Source organism: Balearica regulorum, chromosome 4 (assembly GCF_011004875.1).
Source record: "Balearica regulorum gibbericeps isolate bBalReg1 chromosome 4, bBalReg1.pri, whole genome shotgun sequence".
NCBI lineage: Eukaryota > Metazoa > Chordata > Aves > Gruiformes > Gruidae > Balearica > Balearica regulorum.
The window spans coordinates 47,078,252-47,100,946 of record NC_046187.1 but is presented as its reverse complement, the minus strand read 5'-3'; the positions used below and the strand labels follow the sequence as shown (position 1 = coordinate 47,100,946).

The 22,695-nt window shown below is 37.6% G+C and overlaps 1 protein-coding gene across 7 annotated transcripts in view; it reads left to right on the top strand.

Moving 5' to 3' along the window:
• Positions 1-22,695, top strand: part of SORBS2 (sorbin and SH3 domain containing 2) — a 107,005-nt gene that overhangs the window by 12,784 nt on the left and 71,526 nt on the right. For 4 of the 7 annotated variants that reach the window (XM_075751997.1, XM_010302804.2, XM_010302806.2 and 1 more), the window contains exons 1-4: positions 9,545-9,594; positions 17,143-17,235; positions 18,810-18,836; positions 19,815-19,939. In XM_075751997.1, coding sequence (XP_075608112.1) covers positions 9,585-9,594; positions 17,143-17,235; positions 18,810-18,836; positions 19,815-19,939 — 255 coding nt within the window. In that variant the 5' untranslated portion in view covers positions 9,545-9,584. Of the gene's footprint in view, positions 1-9,544; positions 9,595-17,142; positions 17,236-18,809; positions 18,837-19,814; positions 19,940-20,915; positions 21,534-22,695 lie in introns of those variants that run through there. The other 3 variants (XM_075751992.1, XM_075751993.1, XM_075751998.1) reach the window with 1 other exon arrangement.

Here is a 22,695-nt window from a genome sequence, read left to right as displayed (position 1 = left end):
AAGCTGAAAGATGGGCTCAAGGAAAGTGCCTGACACGCTTCCTCTGCTGAGAGGCACCCAGTTTGCAGGGCTGATCTGGAGTCAAGCCCTTTGGTGGATGTCAGGCTTCAACACCTACTCCTTTGCTGTAGAAAGTCACTCGCACTCCTACTTGCAAATGTTGACACACCCTTTGGAATTGAATCTCACCAAGGCTGTTCTGTGAGTTCAAACTGTATTAGTCGTCAGAGAACCCATGCAGAGCTTGATATGAATGCTTTCATCATGGGAAAGGCTTGGGTTCAAGTCTGTACATTTTTAGACAGCAGAAATCTTTTGGTTATTTTTGTTGGTTGCCTGGTATCTAGCAAGGCAAAATACATTTGGGGGGGGGGAGTTTAGTGGCTGGGGTCATAATGTATGTGCGTTTATCCATGCACAGTTTCTAACCCATCCTGTATTAATTCACTTATGTCTAATAACGCTAGGTGGTATTGCCCATTTGGCTTTGATAAGGTCTATATTCTCCATGGGAATTCCTCATGGAACTTCAGTGTTATTGAGACCTCCGCATCTCTGTCAAACTTAGCCAATATTGGCCAAAAGTTTTAAGTATTTAGTAGAGGTACTGAAAGTTTCACCGTGGGATCCCCTCAAAATTTTATCTTAGAAAATAATGGCTAAAATATACCTGTGAATGTCATCTTAGTTACTCTTTTAAGTTACAGGTATTCTTTTTTTGTCTTTATAAGCATGTCACAAGAAGTTCAAAACCAAATTGTGCTGCTGCAGCATACTTTCTAAGACTATATTAAGGAGTCTTATATCACCCCACACATTGGTCTGACTCTGTTAGCTAGATGTTACATTACCTAACTGTAGTTCAGGGAATCGTATTTTTCTATTTAAGACAAAACCAATGGAAGGAAACAGAAAAGGATTTTTCTTTCATGAGTGAACACTATTCCCACTGATTCTATTGGGAGTGGTATTAACTCACACACACACAAAAAAAAAAAAATTGGAAGGAATTAAGGTGGAGATTTATGCATATTTAGTCTCAAATTGGTACATGTTACATACCTAGTTGAGAGGAGCAGGAATGCATTGTTTGTCATACTGTATAAACATGGAAAATTTGATAATACTTGAAGTATTCAAGTGACCAGTAATTTGCAAAGTCCTGAAAATAAGTGATGAAACTAAAATTTGCTTATGCACCCAATGTCTTTTGGTAGTTACTGAAGACTAGTGAACCTGATATTAACCCTCAAATGATGTATTTTAAACAGGAACATAGTTCTAATGATACTTGTGGTTCATGTCTTGAGAAGAATGGAGCAATAGTTGGATAATGCCTGTTCCATTTTGATTTTCTGGGAAATAAAAATGTGAGGTAAAATTCTAAACAATGTCTAAGAGATTGATGGTAAGGTGAATTCTGGGTACCAGTGCTAAATATTGTATTTACTAGAAGATAGATACTTGATCATGGTGAAAGGATTGGCACTTCCTAATCAGGCTTCTTTTCTGTCACCAGTTTCTACAGTTCCAAAGAGTGATTCAGAAAGCTGGTGTATTGCTAGTGCTACATATTTCCCTGTTCCTCTATGGAGGAAATTGGGCAGGTCGTGTATCCGGAGTACCGGGGGTACAATGAACACCATCTTCTGGGGTTCCAGATGCTGAAATCTCTTCCTGAGGATCTTTCTTAGATGCCTTGCTACCCATCCCAAAGTGAAGTAACATGTAAATGAATGCCACGGGCACCCATCTGCTGTATGGGCTCTGGCTACCTGACAAGGGCTCATTTGTGCACCTGTAACACATAAATGTATCTGACAAGGGAACCTTCAGAAGGACTGAGAAGATAAGATGCATAATGTGTTTTAGGCACTCTGTCTTGAAGGTGGAAGGTTTTGTAATTATCCCTGTGCACACTAATCTACTGCGTATCTACTTTAGTGACATGCTCTCATACAGTAATCTTAAATCATTTCCAGCCGACAGAATGAGTTGATTTGAACAAACGCAGTTCCTGTAAAACAGCAGCGAAGGAAGAAGCCAAAAGCAGAGAACAAAGATAATGACCCCTAAAGGCTAGAAATGTAAAATTTTATATTATTAAAAACAGTAGTAGATGTCTGAAGAAGAGGGTAAGAAATGTGAATTGTAGTCAGCAGTTAATGGGACTTTTCTTTTTTTCTTTAAGCAATAGAAATAATGAAAAAAATCACAAACACCACAAGCACGATTGGAATTATTAATAAAATTTCCTCTAGTGATAGAGCTCTAAGGAGATGCAGAATATAAAAGCAGCAGTTTGTCCTCCTCCTTCCTTTTGCAGCTGTAAAAATAACCAGTAAAATGTACAGAATGTTGTCAGCTTGAACAACTTTCTTGGTATCCTCTTACACTTGCAGTTACATTTTAGGAAAACATTCTAATATTGAAGCATTTGAGATGACAGCAAGTACCTATCTAGAACTAAGTGTATAAGTTTGACTTCAGTTTGTTTTTCAGTACATAGCTAATCAAAAGAATCCATGTCTAGTAAAAATCATGCTACAACAGGAGAAATTTTAAGCTTCACACTTTTCCTCTAGAGAGAAAGTCTTTTAAGTTGATACTGATTTAAATACAAGTGTTTGAACTTTTTCTACTGACGTTGTGTGCAGTAACAATTGCTTTAAGGAACCTTCGGTTTAGAAACACGTAGACCTTGCTTTTATCTCTCATCAGATATTTAGTTAATTTTCTCAGCTTCATGAAGAAACAGAGGGAAAGGAGGAGATAATACCAGTTTCTCTTAATGTTACATTTATAGCATTCTCAGAAAAAATGACATTAGGATAAGAGTCCAAGGTCTGGAAAGCATTTCCTGTGTCATCAGATTTATTCCCCTGCCTTCAGACAGGCATGTTTTTCACATACATTTGTCAAGTTCAGGCTCTTAGGTTTGACCACAGCACTGATAAAAGTGCTCCAGACCTTAATGACTGTCCTGAATAGAAACTACCTTAGGATTTTCAGCTTAAACGTAAGATAAATGAAATGGTTAATAGTAGTCCTTGTGCCAACATTGTTCCTTTACTTCCTTCAGTTATGTCCAATCCCTTGATGTGTTCATAGAGAATGATCAGCCATAGACTCATATGACAGATTTTTCCTGTACCTGATGCTCTTTGAACTCTTACTCATGGGAACTAGAATTGCTTGTGATTTTCAAGACAAGATCTTACCAGTGCCTTGAATAACAATGTTAGTATTGTATTTGCTAGGGGAAGTAGGCTCCTAGGTCTGATATGTCGTAAGTTAAATATCTACCTAAGTTTGTTAGTAATACTGTAGGCAGTTGGAATATCTTCAAGTTTTTATTCATAATTACAACTTGGCAAACACAGCAAAAATCATAAATCCAACTTGCATGTCTGTTCTGCTGCCTTTCTGCACTGCTTACAAATCACCTGTTTTCTACTAGAACATCACTCATAACTACAATTTCTTGACAGCTGTAGCAGGTTAAATACCCATCCACTTCCTACCTCTGAAAGAACCTCTGCAAACACAGATCTCCTCAGCTTCTCCTAGTCAGTTAAACTAATTCATGCTCTTTACAGCTCAGACATGTCTCCTATTATTTTGTGTCTCTATATGATCCAGTAAACAGAGCTTTTGTATGTACAGATTTCCCTGATCATGCACTTACTGCTGCTGACTACAATGTGACCTATCTATTGCATTGCAGTAGAAGTTCATGGCCAGGTACAAATTATTCAGACATCTCAGTTGTTTAATGACCTGATCAATACGTTTGCAGATGATGTGCGTAAGTAACGCGTGTACAATGACACTGCAGTTAACATGAAGATGTCTTCACAATCCTGTAAGCAAAATTTAAAAGGTAAAATTACAGAAACTATGATGGCAGTTGTTGGCCTGTGTTTTGTTCTTTGTCTGTCTAAAAATAATTAGAATTGGAGTATTCAGCTCCTCATAGAGTAAGGCAATGTGATCTAGGGCAAACAGTATTTATGCTTATGTTTAAAATTACAGCATAGAAATAGGTCTGTGGGACCTACATAAAGCCTATGCTTACTCATATGCTCAGTACATGCCTTGCTGGGTTGGATCTTAGTACAGGGTCCCTGCCATTTTGTTGTCTGGTTGTTGCACGTTAATGAAATTGAAACATGGTGGAAGCTTCTGCAGTACCTTCTCAATTTTTATTATAAGCACCATCTACCTATGCTCCATCAAATGTTTTTTCATGCAAACAATACATTTGCATATACACGTTCCTTCTGCTTAGGGGCTCAGCAGGAGAGACCTCTGCTCCCAAGTTGTTTCTTTGTGTGAGTCGCTGTTGACACAATCTAAACATTTTGCGGTCTGTCAAGCTCTTACTGCATTCTCATTGCTGTAGTCATCCTGCTACAGCTAAACATAGAATCATAGAATCATTTTGGTTGGAGAAGACCTTTAAGATCATCAAGTCCAACTATTAACCTAGCACTGCTAAGGCCACCACTAAACCATGTTACTCAGCACCACATCTACATGTCTTCTAAATACCTCCAGGGATGGCGATTCAACCACTTGCCTGGGTAGCCTGTAACAGTGATTGGTAACCCTTTTGGCAAAGAAATTTTTCCTGATATCTAATCTATAACATCTAACATCTGAACCAATTTATTTTAAAAACAGAGAAATAAAATAGCTTCACTATTTTCAAGAACTAATATTTCATATTTTTTTTCCCCCTCCATCACTGAATGTATGAGTTGGCATATAAAGTATATTGGCCTGTTGCAGAGATGAGAGTGGGAATGCTCTGTAGAGTCTTAATGATTTGCGTTAAAAGAGTTTACTACCATATGCAAATTAGGATGTAGAATCCTGCCTGGTAATAAATATGTGTTTGTAGATCACCTTCCATGTTTAAACTGACTGATTAAACAATCCTTGGAGTAAAATCACCAACTGATTTGGCTCCTTAATTTTGCAGATACTTTCTCAAATAGATTACTGTCTCTAGCTCAAGCTGTGACACTGGCAAACAACATTAATGCAAGCCTGACACTCCTTCTCATGCAAATCTGGAAAGCTCCTTTTCTCTCCAAATATCTGGGCACTGCTGTCAACCTAAGACAATGAAAATCTATCATTTTCCAGCCAGATCTTACACATCTAGCCTGCTGTTGATCCATCTGCACTCTGTATTACAAGCCAATTACTCCTCTCACCAAAGGTCCTTGGGGTGTGGAATTAATTACAAAGGATGATAACTATAAAAGAGCACATACTAGAATTAGCTTTAAAATTAATATAAATACTGTATCAGAAAGCACATTTTTAAACCTGATTTTTACAATATATTTTGTGAAATGGCAAGGAGTAAATAACAGGTAACTTAGAAGCTGTTAAAAAAGTCATTAGTCCATTAACACTGTCTGCTTGATCTCTGTCATCTTCTAAAAGTTGTTTTGAATACCTTGGTGGAAAATATTTAGTTGGTTCAAGTCAATCAAACTCACAATTTGCCCTCCAGTGCTCAGCACCAAGAATGCCGGTAATATAACTGTAGGGGCTGCTGTTGGTGGAGAAGGGTGGTTGTAATAATATTTTGTCTTTGAGCCTCTTTCGTACTCTGACTATATTAAGTAGAATAGGTCAAAAATATTTTCAGACCCTATCTATGTGGAAACTGCCAGCTTGTTTTGAAACAGCAGTAGAGTCTGTATGTTCTGATTCAAAACATACCAAACAAGGTTATTTACCACCTTGCTCTTCAAAAGCCTTTCAAAAGCTATGTAAGCCAGCAGGCAACTAGCATTCTGGAGTTGGTTCCCCCACCACCACCCCCGGGTTAGCTACACAGCTAGCAAGCCTGGGATTTCAGAGGGGTTTAAATTCCATGGCTACAGAGCAGGAAGACCCTGAAAGTTACCCATAAGCTTGGATAGCTTTGATCTGATACTCGTATTTAGGACTTTGCAATATATTAAGTTATTAATATAGCTGTAAAGATAATTTTTGGAGTTTCTGTATGTGCTTCCAAAAAAAAAAAAAATTAAAACTCTCCTTCCCTTTTTACTTCCCACTTCATTCCAGAATTTTATGTGGAAAGGATATTCTAACTTCTGATAGTCTCTATCCTTAAGTAGTTATGGATTATGGTTATTAACAATGATTAACTTAATTCTTTGAATGAGGTGCAAGCAGATAATAGCATGTTAGTACTCATTTAGACTTTGATTCACAAAGCACTTGCTCACGTTTATGTAGTTGATGTTGGTTGTAGTTGTGGTTGGATGTTAGAGGTCCTACCTTATGGCTGTAGGTACTCTTAACATCTGATCAATAATGGAATTAAACCTCAAAGAGTAAAGACATGTGTCTTGTATTCATGAATAAACTGAGGGCGGGGAAACCTTTCTTGACTTCTCACTAACCCTTTTTATAGCTCCATATAATCAAGGAACAGGAGGGGTGACAGAATGGCTCCCTGCAGCACCCCACACTTGAGAATTTATCAGGAACAGAAGCAGCGATCGCAACTAGCTATCAGGGTCTCTTGGAGAAAATAGAGCAGGTGTCAATGAGATTCCCACAAGTCTTTTCAGTAGTGCCTCTCAGTGCAGAGTATTGCTGAGCTGCGGTAATCTTGTAGTGTTAGCAAGAAATATAGGCAGTTATCAAGAAATAACACAGCAATATATATTATGTATTTAGTGAAACTGTAGCAATGGGTAACTGCAGGTGTATTCAACCTGACAGACCTATTTTTGTACATCAGTGCAGTCATTCATTTCCTACTGCTGCTTCTGCCAGATGAAACCAACTGTAGAAGAATGCTAAAAAGACTAATCCTGGATTTCCCTCTGCAAAAGTTAGGCATGCTACTGTGGTTGAACTTAGTGTCCTTTTACTTCAGCATCTAAGATCAGGTGTGAGCTCAGTAGAAAATCTGTCTGATCTAGGTGACCGAACAGCAGTCTCTGATTTTGCAAAATCATGCATTCCAGTACTGCTTAGTGTCTGCACAATAATTACAGGCATTCCTTCCATTGCAGCATCAGCTAAGAGCCTAGTAGCTTAGCTGATTATTGGGCATCCTTTTTGGCAGTGAAGAGTGTCTGATACTTCCAGTGGAACATCTATCTTACCTCTGTCAGGGGCCTGTATCAGAGCTACTTACAAATCCATTCACAAAGAACAATTTTCAGGAGGCAATGAAGTAGGAACAGAAGTACAAAGCAAACAAAGCCCTTTGCTCCCTCTTCCCACCTCTTTCTTGAAGTAAGGGTCTTAAAGACTGCTTGAAGCAAGTAAAATGCTAACAGCATTGGATCCTACTGCTGGTACCATTAAGTATTTGAGTGCTACTTTAGCTGCTTAGTAGCAAAAAATTCCAAATAATTTTAGGTGAGCTCTGGCAGTTTATTAAATGCAAAGTTTCCTGTTTGCATGGGTGTGATTTATATTGCCTTATTTACACATGTACTTTTCAGATATGCAAGACTAATTTGTTCTTCAGCAAAATGAGGTTAATGTGGAAATGTTAGTGATTTGTATACAATCCCTTGCTGAGAGTCAGCAACGCAGCCTGAGGTTTTCAGATAGAAAAACTCTTAGGAGGACAAAGCTGTAGTGCTAAAATTGAGTGCTGTCTGTTAAAACTTGGGTAAGAGTTAAGCACGCTTTATGTAAATATATCAAAGCCACCTGCTAGAAATTACTTTGGCTCTGCAATGTTCCAAGAGTTCTGTACTTGTTGGGTCTGAAAATAAATATCATGTTGTATTTCGTAGCTTTGGTGGCGTACCATCAGTGATTTAGTTCCAAGCTAAAAGAAGATTTGAAAATGGTGTCTGCTCTAGCAGCCTGAAAACACTGTAGGAATTTGAGGTTTTAAGAATATTATGTAACTGTTATGGAAATCCAAAAGTTCAGTGAAAGACAATTTATCAAAAAATGAATAAAATAATTTGCCTTAATTTTTAAAAGATCTCTTAGAAATTCTCAGTGGTAGTTTGCTGACAGCTGCAGCATAAAAAGAATGTAATAAAACTTTACTCACTGCCATGTTTCTGTTTCCATAGTTCTCCAGAAGTTTAATGTGCATCTTTTTGTCACAAAACTGACTGAATAATAGCAACAGAGTTCAAATAGTTTCTGAAAAACAGTATGTTTTTCAAGCAGTGGAGAACCTGGCCTTGTTATGAATACAAGAGAATACAGCAATATACACGTTACCTCAGAGGTACAGTTAATTCAGTTTTCCTGTTTAGTTGAGCTGGAACTCTGTTTTGGTATTTTGTTTACTTGTATTAATTAGTATCTTGAGTCTCCCATTATAAAAAGGGTCCTTCATGCATACCTTCCAACATAGTTGGGTGGTTTATATTTTTAATTTATTTTTTGAAGCTGTATTGCCTTAAAAGTACTGATTTTCTCTGTGTTTTACCCTGAATTTGATGTGGGAACAGTGCAGAGGGAGAATGACTTTTTTTAGCCCTCAGGATTTTGGCCTCCAGTGTGTCTGTGCACTCAGTAAATTACAGTGGGCAAAATACATGTAACGCTACAGCTGAGATTAGCTAGTATTCAGAATGCCATTGGAAATATTTTCTGCATTTATCTTTTTATCTCTAAAAGAGCCTGAATAGAAGAGGTAGTAAAGCTCTTGATCTGAAGATGAATCTGGGATGTAAACTGGCAGTAAATGGAAAATATGTCTAGTTTGTCCTCTGACATACCATCAGTAGGTTAAAGTCCTCTGCTAATGTAGGATGCCGTGCTTTTTCTACACTTGTAGTTTGGTTTTGTGGGGTTTCACTGTTTGCTTGTTTGTAAGTACTGCAGAGTTGGGATATCTAGAGATTGAACCTTTGTATGCATTTTATGTTATTTTGGTGCAAATTATTACCTTTAAAAAAGCACATTAATGTATAGTGACTTGATTCCCTACCTGTTGACTCTATTGGGAGTTTTGAAATGGATTTCTGTGGGTACCAAGAGATGTGTCCTGATTCTGTGCATAGCAATACAGTGAGCAACATCAAGAGCGTCAGTGTTGTCTGTAAAGACACATTAAATCACTGGATGAAAACAGATGCATCTCCTGCTTATAAACTGTTGAAAAAGACGTGGTAACTGCTTAAAAAATATTCAGAGAAACCTACTCTTTATATCTTGCAGTTTGCACAAAGGAGTGAATAAAGCTTTTAAGCAGCTCTTTAAAATGTTTCCCTATTCCTGTACAGGAATAATTTTTAGTTTATAGTTTCAAGACCAGAAGTCAATCACTAGTTTTTTTACCCCAGAGCAAATGTTTACAACAGAGATACTAAACACTTGAAAATAGACTAGCTTATAATGGCAGTGACAGCTCATCTTTAACTTTGGAAGGACAAGCAGTACCAATTTAATTAAAGCTGTGTTAAAATAGGACTGTCATTTGTATCACAGTGATTCTCCACCCCTCCAAGAAGTCCTGCTGCCATTTTCTACCACACATTCTTGTCTTGTGCAAATTAATAGATCGTTTTATTTTCTGCAGGAAATCTGAAGACTTTTATAGCAAATCCTCCAGTGTCAAAATGAACACAGGTATGCTGCTTCTGTGAGATTTTTCTTTACTCTTCTGTGTTGTTTAGTAAGCAGAGAAGGTCCCAAATTTATTTACATTTTCGTGAACCAACTGTACTTTAGTTGGTGCTGAACTCAAATTAAGCAAGATATTTTAATAGTATGTCTGCTTATGTGCATTTGTATTCCATATATAAAATCTACATACATTTTTTCTATGTATGGATATATATGGAGATGTGAAATATACATGCATGTTTAGCTTTCTGTGCTTAAGTTATCAGTTTTGTATGTGTATGTTTTATGTAAAAATAGGTAGTATGAGGATATAACAACTATGGAAAAGTAGAGTTAAAGCATCACATTTTCCTAAGAAAATGCACATGCTTTAAAAATGCTTTGTTTTCATTCTCTGCTGCCATTAAATTGCATAATCAGATGAGGATAATTATTTTGTACTTACAGGGATTTGTATTTTCTCTCAATTGCTGTGATAGGTGTATTGGACCAAATGAAGTACTCTACACTATAGGAAGTTATCTTTATGATCTGTAACAACATACTAACACTTGCTCCTGAAACGTTGGAAGTCAATAGGTAGTGCTGCTGGGTTTGCTAGAACTGGGAATAGGCCTGTCAAAAGCAGACTGGTCAAATCCTGGTCTCACTTGTTTCAGGGGTAAATTTTCAGTTGTAGTCAACTCTTTGTACTCCATAGGTGAACCATCTGGTTTGCAGAGTAGCTGTGGCACAAGGATAGGCATACCCATCCTTTCCAAACCAGCTGGTTTTATCATTGACAGTAGCACTGCACTGTGACAACTGCCATGACAACTTGAAATAAGCAAAATGTGTTATGTGGGATCCTAGGACCTGAAATACCTATGAAGCCAGCTTGGGTGCTTCAGCAGCGTGCTCTAAGTCGAAGGGATTAGCTTTTCCATTATCTAGACCACTGAATTAATCAGGCTTCCTGGCTTCCCTTTGGGAAGAGACAATGTCTGGGAGCTCAGTGGGACCAGGTTCTTGGACAGATTTTTTAATACAAAGTTAAAATGTATTGGCTGACTTGAAACCACTACATTTGTAAATGTACTAAGCAGGAGAAACTAAATTTCTCAGTTGAGTTTGTAGGGTTTTTTCACAGACACTAACCAGAGTGGTGTGCTTTTCATGTATGGGAATACTATTTGAAATTTGTCCTATCCTCATGCATTTTTAGTGAAGACATCTTTCCTAAACATGTCAGTCTGTATAATTAAGGTAGTACTGAAATACTGCTTGCTTCATAGAACTGTAATTTCAGAAGTAACTCAGTTAATCATCATACATTTGACTGTGATTACATTGTGCATTGCAATCATATGAGTTAAATCATGTCATAGATGTTATTTTATAGCTTCTGCTTTCAAAAATGTGGATAGTCTCAGAGCGGTAAATTGCCAGTTTGTGCTACTGCAGCTCTGAGGTACGACTTTGCTCTATGTTGTACTAAAATTTTTCACATAAGCTAGAAATTCTCAAGGGAAATAGATGTGAGATTTAAGTAATCTATGTGGCTGAATGACTTCTATTGGGGATTGGGAGTCTTCTGATCACACAGGAGCCTTGAAAGCTGACTTAAAAGACCTGAACACACCTGAAATTCTTTCCAGTTACCAAAGGATATCATGATTGTAAGCTGAATTTGAATCTACTCTGCATTTACACAGTGAAAACATTTTTCATCTTGTATATGCTTGATATTAATGTGCATGTTATCACCTGCACTAAAAGGAGATACTGACAAAAAATGTGGTATCTCTTATTAGTTCTACTGATCTAGATTATTTCCTGACTTAAAAAATAATGCCAATGAGTAGGGTTTAAAAGTGAACATCTTGCACCTATCTGTTGATAAAGCATCACTTTATTAAGGAAGAGAGTGACTGAGGTGAAAGCTGTTCTGCATGGTGTTCTGGTCTAGTTGTTTCTTTTTTCTTTTTTTTTTTTTTTAATGTTATATTGTATTTGAACATAAAAGGAGTGCTGCAGTTCTGGTTTTTGAGGGTTTTTTCACTGCTTTATAGCTGGAATTTGTGCATCGTGCAATTGGAGGTTATCAGATACTACTGATTTGCCACTAGTTTGTTTTAAAAATACACATTTTATTAATTACTCCTACAGATAAACGAGCATTCTAGTTTGGTGTCAGTAACTGCTAAGTGGCAAAGCTAGCTTATATGCAGCTTTAAAAAGAAAAAGTAAATGTACCATGTAGAGCGTGCTCCTCTAATCCAGTGTTCCCTGTGGCTGCAGACTTGGCAGTCTGTGTCAGTGAACCCTGTAGAAGATATTTTTGTGCACAGAGAAAATGTTTTGAAGAGCTTTGGTTTTCAATACTCTACCATATATGGGAGGGATTTTTTAGTATTTGATGTTAATTCTGTACCACATGGTAGGAAGGAATATTCGACATAAGGCAATGAAACATGTTTGCAAAAGCAGAGAAATAGACGTAAGATATAGGGGAGGTTTTCAGCAGTACCAAAGGTACTTTGGCATGTAGTTCCCTTTGGTGTTCAAATGCTGTCATAATTTAAAAATAGTAGTCTAACAGAATGTGTGCCTTTTTAAACCCAGACTAGGCAATCATAAACAATATTTTAAACTATATATAGGGGTTTTCATCAACAAGTCTTCAAGTACTTCACATATTTGATGAGTATCATTAACTTCATGAGACATTTTGAGAAACTGAGTCAAAGAAAGTCTGAGCTACCTATGAAGCTCACATCAGATTCAAACACAGGATAAATGTATATATTGTTCATACGCTATATGTGCATACATAGCTAATGTTGGGGGAGAGATAATTGCATTGGGGAATAACGAGTAGATAAAGTTAATATGCTAAAGCAGATTGTTAGTGTCTGTCTGTAAATATTCTGGCAGAGTTTCACACAGATAATTCTTGGTAAATGCATCTAATTTTAAAATTATTAAACAAGTTAGCTGTTTGCAGTAGATGAAGCACATAAAGAGCAGCCAAGAGTGACAAAGTATGCAGTTCTGGAAGACTGCAAATATTTTGTTTGTTAAAATTATTAATGGAAGTGATCACATGGACTGATCTCTTACATTTTGTCTGGGAGACAAGAATAGAAATTCTTGGATTCCTGCAGAGTTCCTGAATAGATTGTGAAGCCACTTTTAGATCACTAAAGTAAATTAGGTGGGCTTGAGTGTTTCAGGCATTCTACAAAAAAATTACTTCTTTAATCATTATTTGTTGTAATTTAGCAGCATCAAAGAACTGAATAAGAGTTTCAGGCATTCTACAAAAAAATTACTTCTTTAATCATTATTTGTTGTAATTTAGCAGCATCAAAGAACTGAATAACAGTAGGTTTGCCTGTGTACTCAATGTTAGGTTATGTGATAAAAGCTCTGGAGCTCAGAGAAACAGTGGCAGGAGGGAAGCCCAAATAATAGCCTGCCCTGCCAGGCTGCTTCTGGACCTGTCGCAGGAGCCAGCAAAGGCCCATCTCCACAAGCAGAAGGACAGGCAGGAACCCAAAGGAAGGACTCCCAAGGAATGAAGGGAGGCACAAGGGCCTCCCTTCCCCAGGCCCCTCCCAGGACTGTCCCAGGAATCCAGACATAGAATGAATGGTAATCTCAACGTCTGAGCCCAGTTGCTGGAAGGATCCACCTCGTACACGTGTACACGTATATTCTCGCTGGTGGACCTTTGTCCTGCTCAGCCAGAGAGGGGAGGGGAAAGAGGCCATTGTACCATCTGTGCTAGTGTGAGTGATCTGTGTGGCCAGCCACGTATGTATGTGGTGTATACATGTGCTCTTGTGTATGTGTCTGCTGGGAACACATCTCCAGACTCATTACTGGTTGGACCTGGGGACACAGAGAAGCAGCAGCTTTGACTGTCTTGGACTGTTGGATCTAGCACTGTATATCTCAGATCAGAATGCAGACAGGGAGTAAGAATCCCTGGTTAAAGACTTCTAAACTTGAATTCACTGTGCAGACAAAGGAGAAAATGATACCATTCACAAGTACAGGGGATACAATAATGCTCAGAAAACATTATGTTTGGGTGCTTATTAAAAATTTCCTGCCCCCTGGCTGCTGTCTCTCACCTCTTCACAAGGGATCACTATCCCTTCATCTTTGCTAACTTGGTTTATGCCACTGCTTTTACTGATTCTGAGGCAGTCTTTCCAAAAAAAAAACCCAAAAAAACCAAACCAAAAACCAAAGCACTCCATGTTCCTAAATGAAAGTGGTGGTGGTGTTTTGAATTGGCTCCATTCTCCTTTGGAGCAGAACCGGACCAACAGACTTTGTCAAATAGAGATACAGCTCACTTAAGGTGATGCTGTCTGTCGTAGGAGCAGTTGTTGGGATTGTGGATTTAGGGGGAAAGGGTTAAAGTACTTATTTGTGGAAAGAAATAGAATTAAGGGAGGGAGAGAGAAGGAAGTGAGGAAAGGTGAGGGATGGAGAAAGGCTGAAGAGAAAAATTGTACGGGGGGGGGGGGAGTTGGGAAAGGAGCTGAGTGGTGAACAGACAAGAGGAAGAAAGCATCCAGAGCCCCACTGTGGAAAGCGTTAGGATACATACACAAATACACATGTCCTCCTAGCTGGAGGACAAGCCACCACCTCATCTGTCTTTTCCAGTCAGTGGATGGCTCTTTCTTTTTCTCTCTTTAAGGGCAAGTCTGCAACATTGATCCTAGCATTCAGGAGTTCATTCCTATATGGCCCTTGCTCTGCAAGATATTGTCAGAAACATGTCTCATCAGATAATCCCTACCTTTTGTTTCTCCTTTGCTTTCTGCAGTACCTGCTAAGGGTGCTTATTTGTCTTTTCCCGATTTGATGGGAGTATGTAGGGCTTGCAAAAGAATATATAGGCACCCACTCTGCTAAGTCCTGATTTGAGCTGGACGTGCATTTTAAGTAGCTGTTTTGATTGTGAATTATTGTACAACTTCATATTCTATTATTGCCTGCAGAACTTAGCTGATTCAAGTCTCCTTTGCTTCAATGTTAAAACAAAACCTAGGAAGACAGGACTCTCGCTCCTGAAGAATTTATCATGTCAAAAGCATAGAGAATTGTGCATAAGCGTATACATATTTGCAACTTTTAATTTTTTATATATGTATACGTTTTGTATAGATTGTTTCGCATATCCTCATTTGTTCCTTGAGTAACAGCTGTGCAGTATGAATTGCTTGTAGTTTGCCAGTGAAATGAGCGGATGATCATTAATTCAGCCTCCCTTACTATTTTTTAATTCTCTGTTCTCTAGACCTAGAGCTTTTTTGGTGTTATTTGGACTTCAAGAATCTGGGTGAATGTAGTTAGTAGTTGCTGGAAATTTGATGGAGTTATGAAAAAGGAATACAGGCTGGAATAAGTCTCTTGAAATTCAACTGTGTAAGGCTGTGCAGATAAGGGAAGCAGTTTGAAAACTGCCTCTTCCGAGGCAGCGTGCAGATACTTCTGATCTTCATTCAGATATGATGCCCTTGATTTAATGGGAGCCTGGCCTGAACAAAGGTGGGAAGATGGAGTCCACTGTGCATAAATATGTGCTTGCCCACACATGTTTGTATTTTATTAGAAATTTTGCACAACTCAATATGGTATATTTGTCCAGCTGTGTCTTAATTGAGTGCTAATTGACTCATTTTGTACAGATACTGAGAATGTTATTGCAGGTACAGACTTGCATATGGGCTTCTATAAATAGGGGTAAATGTTGTATGCATTTGTGTATATAGTCAGTAAGAACATCTATTTTGGCTATCTTATATGAAGCCATGTCAAACACTTTGTGAGATAATAGGTCCACTAAGAATAAAACTCTGAATTTCTTGAAGTTACAATGATGAAATATTTGTAGTCAGTTTTCTCATTGTCTTCCTTTCCTCCCACTTTAGTTTCTCTGTCCTGAAATTCAGGAAGGTAGCTCTTGAAAAATACAAATAAAGCATTACTTTGTTTGAATAAAAGATGTGACGGTATAAAAAATTGTTTGCCTGTTAGCTTGTATTAATCATGAAATATCCTTGGAATTACTTCCAGTATATGGGGGAGGGAATACAAGAACGGAAAATGTGATTTTAATTACTATTGCCATTCTATATTTATGTAAGCGAACTAAACCAAATGGGCAGATTTGATAACCATTGTCTTTGTTTGACATGTACAACACCAATAATTAATTTGGGGTAATGTATTGCTTTTGACTATTGCTGCCTGAAATCATCTGGCCCTTTGCCTTGAAACTTGGAATTGGCAATGAGTCCTTGGAACCGCTTACACCTGGGGCAGTGGCTCTGATGTTTGCCAATGTTAACAACTGCTTAATGCATATCCTGCAAGACCTGTGGCCAGAGGGCTCTGCTATTTCGGGGGAATAGTGGAATGAGCAAAGAAATACCAGGAGCTCACTTCTCTTGCAGACGTGGGTTAAAGATGTCTCTCAGGCTCAAATTACTGCTATCATAGGAAATACTTTCTACTAATAGGTTCCAGGCCTTCCTTAAGCATAATTTTATAAAACTCCCTGTCAGAGTACACAGATATAAAAAACGTTAGGGCCTCTATCGTAGTCGTGGTTCTTCTTGACTTCAGTGGGGCCCTGTATGAAATTTCACTAATATCAAATATGAAAATTAAAAGAATTACTATATTGAAGAGCAGAAAAATAGTCTACTGAAATATAATCAGGAAGAACATTTATTAACTGTTTTTTACAACTATGATAGAGTTGCTGGAAAGCTACCTTCTAATAATAACAGAGTATTTATAAAGACAGAATGACAGCTCCAAGTGAGAGAGGAGCAATGAGTAAGGAAAGAAAGGAGTCACGCAAGATCCAGGAGAAAGGTTTTTTCCACTCCTGGTTGTTCAGAATGATGATTTTAGATTTCTTCTTGTTCCCTTGGGATGTTAGTGGGTTTCAGACATATATTTTTCTGTCTTTCGTTAGCTAAAAAAGAAGAGGCAGGAGGGAGAAAGCGGATGGTCCACGAAAACAAACAAAAAAAAAAAATTATGCCATCCTTAGTAATTTTGTTTCTTGAGCTTAAAGGATCCAAAAGATTGAACAAAAGCACTTCGTCAGCTGATCAAACATAAGCTTAGTTTATGAATGGTGTCTTTCTAATGCTTACAATGAAATGATTTTACAGTGCATTATTGATTAATATTACTCTGGAATGCTTAATCCTTCATCTTGATTACTCGTTTGTTTTTACTAATTAGCTATAATTAAGCAGTCTTTCAGGTAACAGAATGTATATATTTCCTTAGTGGATTAAGTACTAAATATTGCTTTCTTATTTTGTGTGAGGTTCATTGTTGTTTAAAGCTTGTGAAGTTTTATGTATTCTGCTAATCTGCAAAACTTGCAAATTTACACGTTCCTGCAGCAGTTCCCTAACTGCATGCTTATTTTCATGTATGTTTGGTGTATCTCACACTGTGATATGTTGCATGTGCTTGCTTCCTTTGTCTGGGGCTGCTGTCTGTATTGTTTTGTGCTTCCAGATAGCGGTGGGTGTGCTCGCAAACGTGCTGCAATGTCTGTCACGTTAACAGCTGTGAAGAGAGTTCAGAGTTCTCCAAACCTATTGGCCTCAGGTATAACGGCTAACCAGTGAGATACTACTCCTGAATGGCTTTTCTATAGTGTTACGCATTCCTGCAATATTACTCTGCAAGGAGGAGAAGGGTAACCGTATTTTCTATCCTGCTGACAGGTCTGTTACTTCTACAATGCTCTTTAAAAAGTAGACTTAATTTCTCTCTGCCTATGCTTAGTAGCCATTAATGAGAAAAATTAGGAAGACTTAAGACAAAACAGGTTTTTATAAATTAATTTTGCCTTTGATAGATATATTTTAGGTCTCATGTCTCCTGTTGTTTTCAAGATAACATACCATGAAAAGTAGGTTTTGTTTATTACAAACTTTGTTTATTGCAATTTGCTTTAAACACTCTTCTCAAAGGAAAAGAACCTTAATGTTTTTGTAAAATGATCGTTAGAAGCCAGATTAAATTTAAAAATATCATTTGTCAAGCATGTTTTTCTAAAAATATTTAAAACTATAAAAACATGCAGAATATTCAGTAGACTGGCAGAACTGCTTCTTAGCAATATTCATGTCTGGTATTGCAAAATTAAATCTTAATGGGTATCAGTTGCTCAGGTTCACTGGTGAATTAAGTAATTGTAGATATAAATAGAATCGTGAGTGATGTAGACTAATTTACACCAATCTGAACATGCAGCGTTCACACCAAACAACTATAAAAGCTGAATAAAGAATGAGACACAAAATAATTGCAAGATAGTCTTTGTTTTGTAGATCTTTTCAAATACAAGACTAATCCCTAGGAATAAGAACAGTTAGAATTTATTATTAAAAATTTGGTTGCAACTCTTTGTAAGGGTAGTGGAAGGCTTATTTGGATTACTGTGCATATGTAAATTTAAGAAAACATTGGGTCCTTACTTCTTAGCAACCCTTCTAACAATTTTTTATCATTTAAGCATGCAATACAGGTCTCTTAATGTCTTGCTTTGTTGCACTTAAAATTAGTAATGAGTTCTCTTAGCACTATAATTATTGGACATTAAAAATATTTTTGTTTAGAGAGGTCATAATTCTAGTTTCTTTAGGAGAAAAAACACTAATATATCTACAAGTAATCCGAAAAAACACCAGAATTTCAAATCTGTTCTGTGCTGGCAGTATATATGTATCAGTTTCTGTGTTTTGCTTTGAAGTGATGAAGAAAGCATCACACATTCTGGTGTGAAGGGGGAGAGAAAATCCTGACAGAATCTGTAGGTGTCCGTCTTAGTTTTGAATTAAACCTTTCCAGCTCATTTTAAAGGAATGATATTTCTTTTGATACCTAGAGTTTAGATGGTAGTATATGACAGTATTTATCGGGGAAAAAAAACCCACAGCAAATGTTTGTTCATTATTTGCTGTCTGAAATAGCAATGGTTAAAGTAACTCTTAGCACACTATAACCTTCTGTAGAACTTGTGCAATAAACATTGCTCAGTTACCTGATATTCTGGGGAGTGCTTAGGTAACAGGAGGTAATTAGGTAACTGAACAAAAAGACTCCTACGTATTTTTTGTTATGTCATCATGTTTTTATTTCTTTACACAAATTAATACTGGATGTTTCTTTTTCAGGGTCTGATTCTCAATCTCCAGATTCAGGTAAATAAAATACTGTGTTATTTATGCATCAGTGTAATACAATGTAAGTGGATCAATTATAACAATCTTCCATTTATTTTATTTCATTACTCCATACATCCACATTCTTTTAAGGAAAGCACCACTGAAATTGTAATAATAATTGCAAGTGGTTAAGACCTCAAATTCAGGTCTTGCTTGGGAAGCAGTGTATGTTGTCAGAAAATGAATTGTGTGGGAGAATGCAAAATGCTTATTTGCCACCTTTAGCTTCAGTGGCACTTGCTATTTCATTTTTAGTCCCTTACTCAGGATTGCAAGCTCTGCCCACCCCACTTAGCAGCCTGCTCACATAATGTGTTACTTTTCCCAGCCTTTTACAATACTTTGTCTTCAAATCTGTAACTTGTTGAGGCAGGGATAGTATCTCCCTCTGTGTTTGGACAATGCCTTGAGGGCTTTTCAGCTCTGAGGATAGAGACAAAACATGGTTGGTTGGATGGAAAATCAAGGTGTCATTCAGATTTGGAAATAAGATACATTATTGGAACAACTAATCGGGTGTTCTGGTGAAATTTGGTGAAACCAACTAACTTTACATGAGCTGGGATGTTTTTCAAAATCTGACGCAGCTGTGAAGTTCAAGAACCTGATCTGTGAAAGTACTTCAGCCGGCTTTATACAAGGGCTGAAGCACCAACATCTCAGAAGGACTCGCAAGGTTAAAATCCATAGTCTGTGTGAATATTGTGGGCGGATATCAAACTGCTACCAGCAGTATTGCTGATGCTCGAGTTATCTAAATTTTAAAGATAATTATTTTGTAAAGTGGCAGCTTTAGCCCTGTTCTTATAACTTCCATGGTGCTAACAGCAGCGATGTCAGTTGTGTAGTAGCTAAACTTTTCCATGGTTTGTTTAATAGCTGGGTTGCTGTGATGAAAGCAATATAGTGATCTACTAATAAAAAAATGGTTTGATTCTTTTTTCCTTACAAAAGCTTGGAGATCTTACAATGATGGAAGTAGAGAGACACTGAATGGAGATGCTAGCAGTTCATCTCTTACAGCAAAAGGTTTTAGGAGCGTGCGGCCAAATCTACAGGATAAAAAATCACCAACTCAGGTAAAACTGAACACACCAAGTTTCATGCTTTGGCATTTGTGTCTGGGTTATTCCTGGGGGATAACGTATATAGATGGCATACCCCTATGGAACATTGTCCTGATGTCTTCCCGATAGTGTGAAGTACCTGTTCATATGGGTCGTTACAAACTGGTTTACTGCATAGATAAAGTATACTTCACACAAGATGCATGCCTTCAGGTTAATTACCAGAAATTGCTTTCAATGAACAAGATGGTCAGCTAAATAAAAGTAGGTCACACATAAATAAAAGCTTTCTAGGAGTTTTCCCAGACTTCAAAGAATATTTATTAATATTTCATGCTCTGAGAAATGCATCGGTCATCGAAATAATATCTGAGGATAAAGGTTTATTAATTATAAGGTAGACAAGGTTTCTGCCTGTTTTGCAGAACCATTTAATTAGAGCACGCTAAAAAAAAAAAAAAAAAAAAAAAAAGACTTGACTTGGAAACATATTCATCTGTCCAAAAAAGATCAACATACCAATGTCAATACTGTCTCTGTTACTGTTGTAATTCAAAGATTTAAGAGGCTCAGTGTGTTTTATATGTCTGTTACCTGTGAATAATAGCTTGTTATCTGAGATCATGGAGTACGTTCTGGAGATTACTTACATATCTGAACAATTTCACAGTAATAATTCTTATTCAGTGTAATAATTGTTTTTTTAAAAGAAAATGGACTTATTGTGGGCTCCCTTCTGACCCCAGTTTACTCTGAGCAAATGGAACATCTGGCTTTCTAAACACAAGCTGTACAGCCCTGCACGGCAAAAGGTGGTGGGAACCTGACCAATTCAATTGAGCAATGTTGGGATGCAGTCCCTTAAGTTGCTAGTTCCTTTATTTAAAGATAAAAGTCAAACTGAGTTATATCTCCTGCTAACATTTACTTTCTTTCTGTTTCTTCTTCAATGTTATTTTGCTGTGTGTGGATGCTTTTGGCAAATAAGGCACCTCTGCCACCCCCTAGAAAAGAAAGTTTTCGGAAAGCAAGAGTAACTAATCACAAGAACGAAATTAATCTCCAGGCAGTAACAACTGGTCCAGCCAAACGCCTTCCCACAGATATTGCCTGTTACACTAATGAGAAGTCTGTCCAGAAGACAATGTCTTCTCAAACATCTAACACAAGTGTGTCCTATGCACAAAAAATCATTAAACCACTGACCTCGATCTCCAGTGCAGGCACAAGCACAGTAGCTGGTATTAGTACTGCACTCCATCAAGGCCAAAGGCAACAGTCTCAAAAACGTAGGGTATCTACCCTGAAATTAACCCGGACACGTGACCCAGCGAGTAGCATTCAGTGTAATACACCGCAACAGCTCAAGCCTGTTGAAGTGCCAGTATTTCTACAAAGGCCTGTCTCACCTGCCTGTAACCCCGTGCCTGAGATACACACAGCATCTCTTTCCATTCAGATAGCTCCCATCCCTGACAATAAAGCAGAGCCTGAAATCCAAGAACATCCACCTAGTACTTCTCCAGACACTTCAAAGATGTCTTCAAAGGATTTGGGACAAAAGTCTACAGTTCTTCCTTCTTCACAGGCTGCAGAATACCATGTGGTATATTTAATTTTTCCATCTTTTATTTTAGATCATTCATGAATCACTTAATAACCCTCTGTTTAGCGATACTTACATTATCAAAATTAGACCTTGTGTTTTCTGGGTAAAACTACCTGTGACAAGGATCAAAACAGATCTGAACAAAACCTGAAGTTTTTGGAAGTGTATTAAAAAAAAAAAAAATAAATTAACCGAGCTGAGCTGGAAGGTAGACTTCTTTGTTCCTCTGTGAGTACTTTATGGAGTGCAAATGCACAATAGGAAGTTAGTGAATTGTAGGTGATGCATCAACTTAAGTGGCTCTTCCTAGAGGTGTCGCATTAAAGCGTTATGTTGCCATAGGTGCTGGAAGGATCAAATATGGATAGAAAAGGGTTGGGTTTGGGGGCTTCTACAAATGCAGCTCTGCCAGTTTGCTAGGGCCACCAAAAAATATATTTTCTTAGTTGATGCTTTCTGCAAGGCTAGTCACTGCTTTCTCCTATGTGTCCTGTGCAATGGCACTTTTTAAAGAAAATGGATTGATAAAATCTTTTGTCAGCCACCTCTACATGAAGCACAAGGCACTGAACTTTTAAGTCCCTCTGTTTCCCTTATACCCTGTGCCTACTGAGATGAAAATTCTTTGCTAGGAGAAAGGGGAGTATCAGGCACAGAGTATAGGACCAGAGGAGTCGGAGCAGGGTTTATCGCTATTCAGAAAGTTACCAAGTCAAATAAAACAAGCCTGGGAGCAGCAATAAAGCAGCAGCAAATACATACTAGGCAAAAGGAGAGCTCCGAATAAATTTATTTCTACTCTATTTTACCTAGTCAAGTTAAGATTTTTCTATTTAAAAAGTTAAATATTCTAATATATCTACCAGTATACCGGCTTATCTGAGTTTGAAAGCCCTTCAGTTGGAGGTAGGGATTGCTATAGGTCTAGGCACATCTGCCTCAAAGCTTTGTCTGAGCAAGGATCCCATCATGGTGAATTTGTGTTCATCTAGTTCTGCTGAAATCGTTGGGGCTACTTTGAAGTGAATACAGCACAATCTTAAAGTCCATTGACAGCCCTGTTCTTGTCAATAATAGTAACACATCTGCTCTCTGACTGTGGTTCTTTCAGAGCATCAGATTCAACCAGTATGTCTGCATTAGCTACAGGGTAGTTTTA